The sequence below is a fragment of the Ammospiza nelsoni genome, chromosome 3, assembly GCF_027579445.1.
Source record: "Ammospiza nelsoni isolate bAmmNel1 chromosome 3, bAmmNel1.pri, whole genome shotgun sequence".
Lineage (NCBI taxonomy): Eukaryota > Metazoa > Chordata > Aves > Passeriformes > Passerellidae > Ammospiza > Ammospiza nelsoni.
Genome location: NC_080635.1, coordinates 22,974,777 through 22,985,386, shown reverse-complemented (window position 1 = coordinate 22,985,386; position 10,610 = coordinate 22,974,777). Strand labels below are relative to the sequence as shown.

Sequence of the window (10,610 nt, the reverse complement as noted above, 5' to 3'; positions counted from 1 at the left end):
AGGGGTCAGTCGGGGTGCCGAGGGATGCTGCTGCTCGGCCCGGCTCGGCGCGGTGATGCCGTTCCGTGCGGTTCCGTGCGGTGCCGTGCCGTGCCGAGCCGTGCCGGCGGGGAAGCCTTGCATCACCGCCCCGGCCCGCTTCCCTCCTCCCTCTCTTTCGGAGAGGCTATTAATAGCATGACATCAGCCAGGGACTCGCCGCCAGAGTAAATACCAGCGCTGCCCGCTCGGCTATAAAAGGGGGGTGATGCAACCCGGGCGAGCGGCAGAGGCGCGGGGAGCCGAGGGAGCCGCTCTCCCGCGGGGGGCGGCGGAGCAGCGCGGAGCGCAGCGCGCCGGGGCTGCCGAGCCCCTTCCCTCCGGCCGGGACAGCGGCGGCACCAAGGTAGGTGCGAGCGGGACAGGGGCGGCCGGGACTGGGGGGCTGAGCTCCGGGAGGCCGTCCCGCCGCCGAGGGAGGGATGGAGGGATCGATGGAGGGAGGGATGCCCGCCGGGGGACCCGCGCCGCGCCGCCGGCAAAAGTTTCTCCGCCGCGGGCGAAGTCTGGCGCGGCGGTGCCGCCGCCTGCCGTGAGCTCCGGGAGAGCCCCGGCCCCGCCGAGCTCCGCCGGAGCCCCCCGGCCGCCCGGCCCCGTGCCCGCCCTCACATCTGGGGGAAGCCCCTGCCCGGGCTGCCGCCAGATGTGAGCGCCGGGACAGCCCGCCCGGCCCCCGCTGTCCCCGGCCGGCAGCGCCGCTCGGCACCGCGCGGTGGCGGCCGCGGCGGGAGCACGGCAGCCCCGGAGCCGCGGGACGCCCGAGCAGAGCGGGGACATGGCAGCTCCGGGATGCCCGAGCGGAGCGGGGACACGGCAGCCCCGGGATGCCCGAGCGGAGCGGGAACACGGCAGCCCCGGGATGCCCGAGCGGAGCGGGGACACGGCAGCCCCGGGATGCCAGAGCGGAGCGGGGACACGGCAGCCCCGGGATGCCCGAGCGGAGCGGGGACACGGCAGCCCCGGGATGACCGAGCGGAGCGGGGACACGGCCCCGGAGCCGCGGGACGCCCGAGCAGAGCGGGGACACGGCAGCCCCGGGATGCCCGAGCGGAGCGGGGACACGGCAGCTCCGGGATGCCCGAGCGGAGCGGGGTGCCCGTGCTGGGGGCAGGCGGCGGCGGCACCGCCGGGACAGGCACGGGGGAGCCGCGGCGGGACAGCCCGGGCCGTGACAAACCCGCGCTGCCGCGGGCAGAGTTATCGCTGATATTCCCCTAAACCGAGCGGGAACTTCTCGTGACAGCCGGGGATATCCGCTCTCCTTTCGGTCCCCGTGTCTTGGCGTGGGGTAGATCAGTTGCTGAACTCTTGCCTAAGCAAATCAGGCGTGACACAACGGACAACTTCTTTCAGAAAACGGGTTTCCTGTTGGAAATCGATTTTCCTCCTAGTAACAGCGTTTGAGAAACTGAAAGGCAGCAGAGAAAATGCCTCGGGAGCGATGTGGGATGTCAGAAAGCTTAAGGTCAACTAGCGTGCACAGAGGTTGTGAACTGTAATTGCTCTTAATGCTGTTTAAGATTAACCTCAGTGGTTATCAAGGTTTATTGCATCAGCACCAGAGGAAAAGGAATTCGTATGAAGAAATAAAACCAAGAAGCACAGTCAGCCATCTGCTGTTAAGCAAGAAAAAAACTGAAAGTAGTCACTTTCAATATTGAAATTAAACAAGGATATCCTTAAATAATGGAAGAGCACAGCTAAGATTTTAAGATTTTAAAATCTTGGCAGAGGAGATGTAAAAGCTCATTGTAGATGAAAAGAATCATCTTCAAAACAACAAACAAAAAGCAGGGGGAGAACGAATGAATGGAGTTGTTTGAACCTACCTGAATAGGGAGGGTAAAACTGTTGAGAATTCCAGAAGTGAGGCTAAAGCAATGAAGCATTAACCGAGCCCGGGAACAGGCTGTGCCGGGAGCAGGGCAGTGCTCAGAAGTGTTCAGCACCTCCAGTGGCAGCAACTGCAGGACATGTGCGTGGTCTGACACAGTAAACAGAGATTGTAGCAGAGAGGCCACCATGGAATCACGCTCTAAGGCTTGATACTCTTATTCCTACTGCTTCCCCAGCCTTCCTAAACCCAGAGGAAATGAGATAGTGTTCTGCATGGCTTTGGGACAGAGGGACATTGTACAAAAATTGGGACAAGGAAGGGCAACTTGTTGCAATTTTTTTTCAATAGTAAAATCTAATTTTCCTATTTGTAAAACATTTCTGAAAGCAGATTTGTTCCTCAGAAGCTGCCCAACATCTAGCTTGTTGGAGCAATTAGAGTTGCATTTCAGGATGGTTGGGAGGGCAGTGAGCTGTCTGGGCAGGAGAGCAGCCAGCTCCTACGGTCAAGGACACTTTCTCCTGCTCTGGGCACCTGACCACTCCTCTGTTACACACTAGTGACTGGTGGGTGAGAGGACCTGAAGCCATTGCAGGAGGGTTTTGGTGGTTGTGGTGCACTTAGCACTAACCGCTAGAAATCCACAATTAACACAATTTCTCAGGCACATTCTTGGTTTCCTCTGGTGCTGCTGCTGACCTTAATTAAAAGTTCACCTAAACTGAAAAATAATTGAATAAACCAGCAGAGCTTGAAAATTACTTGCCCAACTAATTATCTTGGAGGCTGGAAAAACAGTTTTACTGCTACTTTAAGAATCCTGGTTGGATTGAATTATACAGAATTAACTTTGTTGAACGAAGCCATCATCAGCATTCAAGGACACTGAGTCAGTGAAAATAACTGAAATTTCTGCTGGCAGTGAGGGGTTCAGTGTCATCTGGAATTAGCCTGTTTAAATTAGTTGTATGGTTGAATGTTGGTAAATCGTAAATAATACTGGGAGGACTTCAGCTGGAAATTAATAGGGCCATTTCTGACTTGCTGGAAAGGAGTAACTGCTAGCTTTCTGAGATTATAGGATTAAACTGTATCAGTACTTTAAATGTGACTCATGAGCAGGGGCTTTCTGAAGAGAATTACATAAATTTCCCAAGGTCTTTCTGAATAACAAATTGTTCCAAATAATTTCCCCATCTTGAATAACTACGGGTGAAATCCTGGCCCCATTGAGGTCAACAGAAAAAGTCCTTTTGATTTCCATGGGGTCAGGATTTCACTCTGAGACTCTGGGAAATGTTCAGCTCTTCTGTGGTCACTGAGAGAGGAAGAAGTGAGGAAGACTGCAGTTGGACCTGATATTTTCCAGCAACAGGCAATTCACACTCCTCTGATTTTTGTGTTTGCCTCACAGCCATGAACCGGGTTCTATTCTCATTTGCACCAGTGTGGATTTACAGCGTATTTTTAGATATCTCTGAGCAAATTCAATCTTCTTGTCAAGGCACATGACCCCAAACATTTCTTGCTGGGTTCCAGAAGTAACGTACAGGGAACTGTGCAGTTCTGGATTGACCATGTGGAAATTTAGCTTACCCACACTGCTACCCTGAGGCAGCTGTTTGCTTACCTGCACCAAGTTAATTACAATTGACTTTCCTGTAATTATTGTGGTTCTAATCCAGAGTAGATAATTACATACTGTAGTTATCTATACCACTATTTAAAAAAAAAAAACCCAAAACAACAACAACAAAACCAAAAATCTTTGCACCAAAGACAGCTGGAAAACCAACATAGTAAAATCCAATTTAGCACAAGTCACTTTGTGAACCAGGGAAGTATTACAATCTGTTTTCCTGTGGATTTGCACCTTTTGTCCCTTGGACCATACACAAAAGGCGCTCAGTCTTCTTCCAGACCTCTTATCTCACCTCTGCTGGGTGAGAGATGAGCTGTGGCTTGCAGGGATGTGTGCATCAGCAAACCCACTGAGTTTGGATGACTGACTGCTGAGTTTTGCCTCTTCCTCCCTCAGTGGGGACACCAGTTTTCACAGAGCACATGGGGCCTCTCTCCCTTCAAAACTGGCTAAAAATAACTAACAAGAATGACTAAAAAGAGAAAAGTAGAGAGCACTGTTGGATAGGTTTGTTTTCTTCAGAAATCCACTAGAAATTAGCTTTCTCCATGGGTTTACATTTACATAATTCCCCTAAAGACTCTTCAATCACACTGTTTTATGTCAGCAGAAGATCCAGCCATAAATATTTAAGAATTTCAAGCCTCTCGTGGAGGGCACATAAGGACAGTTTCGAATTTTACAAGAGCAAAGGAATGAAAGAAACGGCTTCACATTTTTCATGAGTCAATCCCTCCAACTCAGCCTGTGCTGTGGAGCCACAGACCATGTAGAGACTTTTGCCTTTGTGTCAGCTCTTATTGTTAACTATTTTCCAGGGGTTTATAGCCAAATGTACAACTGTGTGTAAAATTGAGTGTGATAACTTCGTGACAGATCCTGTTGTGGTTAGCAATTTTCAGCTTCTAGTAAAACTCATTGAGCTAAGTGTAGCTGAGAACAAGGTTTGCTCTGTCCATTTGAAGCTGGAATTTGTGGTGATATAGCTCTGAAGATGAATATACTCTTACTCTCCTTCTATGCTTTAAATAATAGTACTACTTATTTGCTGTCTGATTTTTGTTCTTGTTTTCTTTCTCTTCCTATTGACTCAATTCTCATTTGCCACACACTACCAGTTTAAAACTTAACAGTACACATACTTGCACAAAATTTTTTAAATATTAAGTTTCAGAAAGACCTAGAAATTGTGTCATGTGCTGATACTATTCTTACTTTTAAATACTAACTTTGACTTAACATAAAGTTGAAAGTTTTTTGAGTTCCAAATTCTTAACTGCTTGTCTCTTTTGAGGGATTGGGATAGACTAGGAATGGGGACTGAAGCAATGTAACTGCAGTATTATTCACAGTATGAAATATATCTCTAAGAGATATTGTTTGCCTTTCTAAAGTTGTTGAAAGACTATCAATATTATCTCTTTTTCTCTTTCAGCAAAATGATGGTCCAACACTCAGGCCAGGTATCTGCATTAGAAGTCAGCGCCTCCGCAATTGTTCCCACTTTGTCCCCTGCAGGGTCACTGGGGTTTGATGATTTCACAAATTTAACCCCTCTGGTGAAGGAGGAACTGAGGTTTGCCATTCAGAACAAGCGTCAGTTCCATAGGATGTCTTCCACTTTGGACACAGTGACTGTTTCTGAAAGGCCAGTTGAAACATCAATGCTGAAAACAGAGGTAAGGCTCTTTAAACAGAATTTTGGTGTGAATGATTAATTCTCTAATAAAGTTTTGCCACAAGACCACTAACTGTATTAACTATAGACAACCCCCTGTACCATACTTGTTTCCTCTTAAGCCAGCTGCTTGTCTTTCTGTTGAGTGCTTTGGGCAAAGCCTCTGGTAATTCTCATAGTTGGATATTTGATTTTCAATATGGACTACAGACAATGTTTACAGTGCTTAGAGCAAGTGCTAATCTGGTTTCCCTGCCCAGTGGTGGTTGGACTTGGAATAAGTCACTGCTGAAGTTCTGTTTGACTGAGGACAGTCCAGCAGAACCCGTGGGGGTTAAGGCATGGACCTGCTATGTCCACACTATATTTTTGCTTAAAGATGGCACTATCCGTGAAAAACATTGCTCTTTGAAAGTGGGGAAATAGCTTTGGTCAAGGAAAGAGTTACACCTTGGTCTGAGCTTCCTCAGGAAACAGAAGGAAGTGTGACAGTGTGCCCTTTTTGGTGCTGCCGTTAATTCACTCACTTCTGGCTGCCTCACTCATGACACATCCTCCATGTGCTCCCTGTGCCCCTCCTCCTTTTCCTCCCTGGGAAATGGAGGAGACACAGAGGTGTGGGAGCCTGGGGAGACGTTCAGTGAGTTTTTTGAGTACCACTGATTTTAATGAACCATCATATAGATTACATACAACCCCCCTCCATTGTCAAGGTTTTCATTGACAATTCTAATGAAGTTCCTGCCCTTCTACAAGGTCAGAATCACATTTTTGTGTAACTCATGATGTGAGCACTGACAGCACTTTCCATGTCGATTTTAAAAATCCAGAAGTTATCAAAATACAGTTTTCTCCTGTTTACAGCATCTTATGCATTGTGTGTATCTGTTTTTGTGGGACAGTTTTCTCCTGAAGAGGATGAAAGAAAAAAGAGAAGAAGAGAAAGGAATAAAATTGCAGCAGCAAAGTGCCGAAACAAAAAGAAGGAAAAAACAGAATGTTTGCAAAAAGTAAGTGACTGAATAGAATTGTTCCAAATCTGTCATCCTGCCAGGATCCAAACAGATAGCATAGGGTATTGTCATAGTAGGAAATCAGAAAGATATCCCCCAAAACTTTGTGAACCCTTAAAAGCATTAGTTATGAAAAATAAACATGCCAAATATTAAATCCAAACCTGGTTGATACTGGCATAAAGTGAAAGCATGGTAGGAGTGAAAAGAGATTGCTGTTTCAGTGACCAATCTTTCTATGGGGATAATGTTAATTTGAATGTGTACACTGCACACAAAAAGAAGTAAAATCACGTTTCATAAAATATTCACTGTGGAGAGCCCACAAGCACCTACAAGTAATTTCTGACTTCTTTATGAACAGAGTGGTGTGGAAACTTGAATTCTCTGTCCTAGGAGCCCAGGCACATCTTCATCTCCTGTGCTGTGATATAAAACTGTATTTCAGTAGCACCAAGCCTGTGTATCTAGGTATACAGACCTGTATATTCCTACATCTAGGGGTAGGGGAAAAAAGCTGTGTTTGCAGTTTGCTAGCTTAACATGGCTTTATAGATGAGCTGATGTTCCAGGGAGTTAAGAAGCAGCGTAAATAATTTTGGGTCAATTTTTGACCCAAAAAGCTCAGAATAATTTTGCAGAAGATAGCAATAATACTTTGGGTATCTGTCACTGTAAGTGAATACAAGTTTGAATTTTGCTTTTCAACTTCCATTACATTCTCTAGAGGCCAAATGAGGTAACTCTCAATATGGTTTTCAGGCCATTACTGACAGGGGAATGTACAGTTTCATCGTTTCAGCACACTAAGTACATGTGATTCCTTTCTCTGCCAGCCATACGCTTTCCCACACTTAAACACAACAACTGTAAGAAAAAAACCCAGTGACTTACTGTTTGAACTTCTGAGTGTCAAATTGTGTGTGTGCTTTGTGCTAGGAATCGGAGAAGCTGGAGACGATCAATGCGGAGCTGAAAGCCCAGATTGAGGAGTTGAAGAACGAGAAGCAGCATTTGATATACATGCTCAACCTGCACAGGCCCACCTGCATAGTCCGTGCACAGAACGGGAGGACACCTGAGGATGAAAGAAATCTTTTTATTCAACAGATCAAAGAAGGCACATTGCAAGGTTAAGTGATATGGCAAGCATGGAGATATTTAAAATGTTTTTAACAGCTACCAGAATCCGTGGGGGAGTCTGACATAAAGTGTAGGATTCTATTAGTCAAGAGCCTTTAGGAAGGGCAGATTGCTCTCATGAGTGGAAACAATCATTTTGGCTTGACAGCGATCCTTGCCCTTGGAAGATCTGGTCTCAATCAAACTGAGGAGCCTTCTGCCTCCAATGTAGGGTTTGCACCTGTCATACTTGCTGTTCCTAGGAGCTACAGACAACAGCTTCTGAAGTTTTAGCTCTGCTAGCATGCAGTATGTGCACTCACAGGTTTGTGCTAGAACACTATGACTTCCAGCCATGCACGGGGTACAGACAGCTCTGCTGGATGGACACTGCTCTTCCTTGTTGCTGGTAGGGAAAGAGGACTGAGTATTTTTGAATTTCCAGGAGGATAGTTTCTGGCAGAATGTACTGATGTGTAACGTTGCATTCTAACCTAAAACACACACACACAAAAACCCCCCTGTAGTTCCAACCAAGCTTTCTCATATTTTTCACAACGCTCATGTGGGTTTTTCTGTGACTCATCTCAGTGACTGAATTTGAAGGGTCTAGTAAGTGTGACAAAGAAAAGTTCCTTGCAGAACATCTAGGTAACCTAGCTTGTATTTTATGAGCTATCACCCCAGATACTACCCCCTGGGGACAATTCAATTTTTCCTTGAATTGCTGAAGAGCAGCTTGTACCGTCACTTACTGACTTGGTGACTTGAGCCCACTGAATTGGAAAGAAGGAACTAACTGTGCATGGGGTATTGATAGAGGTTTTGCTCAAGTAAAGAACTGCAGGAGTGAATCCCAGACTCCTGAGCCTTGGAAAAAAATTTTTTTTAAAATTCATCTAGGATCTAATCTTACATGCCTTAATTCATGCTATTACCCCTCAGTCACAGAAGAGGTTCCATGGATGTCAGTGGGTCTGCTCATGCAGATAGCTCTTACAGGCATAAGAGCTTGGCAAAGATTTTTCCATCCTGGTCAGGGTTACTTCCTTTTGCCAGGTGACTCAGAGGGAAAAGTTATGATTGTAGCTACTTTTGTTTTACATTTGAGTGGCAACTACAGTCAATCTAAAGTGTTATTTAGAATCTAAAGGAGGCAAGAGTTTTGATGTAGTGAATAGTTTAATTTTTTTATTAAATACTAACCTTGGATGTTTTTGAACTGGTAGAAGAGCTGCTGGACAAAACAGTTGGAGCTATGAGTGTTGAAATTCTGATGTTTCTATGAAATTCTCAGATTGTTTATTTCTATAAAATATACCCTTACATTTTTTTTTTGTAAAAGAAAGTATTATCCTTATTTATCACTAATATCATAATGAGTAGAGCTAATAAATACTGCGAGCAAGATAAAACTGAAAACAAAAGTGTTGAGCTGTCTTTTATCTCTTGGTGTTTAATATTATATATTCCTAAACTTCACCAGTTGTACTTGAGACACCACTATTAAAAACGCTTATCCTTCATCTTTTTTGAAGATGAGGCACTGAGTGTCCTGAATGATTGGGTGCAGATAATGTGCCTTCCAACATTTTGTACCTCCATCAGTGGTGTCTGACTGTTCAATGCCACAATCTAAACAAAGCAAAATACAAGTGGAGCTTACAATGCATAATATTTTACACCAGTTCTGCAGTGTTGAAATTGTGTGTTTGCTCTAAAGGCTAAACTTGAAGATACCTCAGCCATGAGCTTCTTACCCTGCAAGTCTCGCATGAGTCCACCACATGTTGTACCTGGTCCTCATATGATTGTTATATTCTGCAACAGAACTACTTAGTACCATTTCCTAAGATCTGGATATATTGTAATGTCCTGTATCACATGTTAAGAGTATGTGCTTCATGTATCTGAACAGTGAATGTATTACAAAGATGGCATTCTAGGTCCAATTCTGTCTTAAGAATCCATGATCTTTCTGTATATTGGAAGGAGGTTCTATTGACTTCAGTGAGAGTTTTCTCATGTCCTGTGAGCAGAGTTTGGAGCCTCTTTGGCAACTTCTCTGGTTTAAAGGGCGAGTTCTACATGTAATTGGGCCAGCTGTTTACCAGACAACAGATCTACATGGTGTGTGTACAATAAAATTGTCAAAGTATGTTCATTATTTGACTTCTGTAATGGGGAAATACAAAACCAAGGCATCGCCCCGGTATCGTACACCTTGGCTTTGCTTTTTGCCTCTCAAATACCTGCAGACAGGGCTGTTTGTCTCATGATTGGTTATAAAGTATTACCACAGAGACTGTAATGACAAAATTCATGTGTCTCTCTTAGGGAATTTGTATGGTTGCTTTAACCATATCACCGGTGATGCAGGCGTTATGCTTTTGTTGCTTGCTCTTATTTACTCGGCATGCCAAATGTTAATATGGTACCACTACTATTGTCAGAAGAGAATCTATTTTTATTTCTTTACATGTGCAGTCATAGCTGCTCTGTATTCCTTCTGTGTGTGTGTGTGTGTGTGTGTGTGTGTGTGTGTGCGTGTGCTCCTGCACGCTGTTCTGGAAATGATGGTACTCAGGGTCACTTGACTGTGCCCAGGAAAAGAGTGTTTGAACAGCCACACAGTATGTTGCATGAGTTTTCTCAAAGTATACTTTATTCAGGAGAACCCTTAAAATGCATTAAAAAGCAGTTTGTTTTCTATTCTCAAGTTTGTTTTGATACTTTAATAAAAAAGAATTAATATATATTTATTCAAGTGTCATTTAATTCATTCTATGTGTCAAGGTCCAAGAGCAACTTCATTCTCTTGAAACAACACTGAAATATTAAAAAGCAAACACTCTTTATGGGTTTGCAACAATGAGCATCTTATAAGGTAAAACTGGTACTGTTCACTGCTTGTCAAGGTGTAAACAAAATTTTGTTGTTGCAAGGTTGATTGTGAATTCCAGGCAAACTTCTTATTCGTGGCCTAGAGCTTGATTAAAGGACTGGAAAACAGAACTCCTGAAGCTTTCCTAACCTCGCAACCAACCAGCTGATAGTTATTTCAACTGTCTGGTTCCCTAATGAATTTAATGCTTTTGCTACTCTGAAGCCTTAATATTTCTAGATTGTTTTCTACAATTATATGGAAGACACTAAGGAAGTATGGCATGATTAGGGCTTTGGTTTTTTCTCTGTGTCTGTGTATTGGTGTGTCTGGGGAGAAACATGAACAAAATGTTCTCTCCTGCTTTTCCAAAACTGAGTATCTACACACCCAGA

General features: G+C 44.7%; 1 protein-coding gene across 1 annotated transcript; it reads left to right on the top strand.

Moving 5' to 3' along the window:
• Positions 1-274: 274 nt before the first annotated feature.
• Positions 275-10,093, top strand: ATF3 (activating transcription factor 3). Its single transcript, XM_059467763.1, has 4 exons — positions 275-385; positions 4,954-5,197; positions 6,099-6,206; positions 7,149-10,093. Exons 2-4 carry the CDS (start codon positions 4,958-4,960, stop codon positions 7,344-7,346), a joined length of 546 nt encoding a protein of 181 aa, XP_059323746.1. The 5' UTR covers positions 275-385; positions 4,954-4,957; the 3' UTR covers positions 7,347-10,093.
• Positions 10,094-10,610: the final 517 nt, after the last annotated feature.

What these genes read in the sequence shown, in the direction of transcription:
- ATF3 (XM_059467763.1), top strand. Translation starts at nt 4,958, where the DNA reads ATGATGGTCCAACACTCAGGCCAGGTATCTGCATTAGAAGTCAGCGCC. An exon ending in CATCAATGCTGAAAACAGAG is followed by an intron (nt 5,198 to 6,098) that starts GTAAGGCTCTTT and finishes TTTGTGGGACAG; the next exon opens with TTTTCTCCTGAAGAGGATGA. An exon ending in AAACAGAATGTTTGCAAAAA is followed by an intron (nt 6,207 to 7,148) that starts GTAAGTGACTGA and finishes GCTTTGTGCTAG; the next exon opens with GAATCGGAGAAGCTGGAGAC.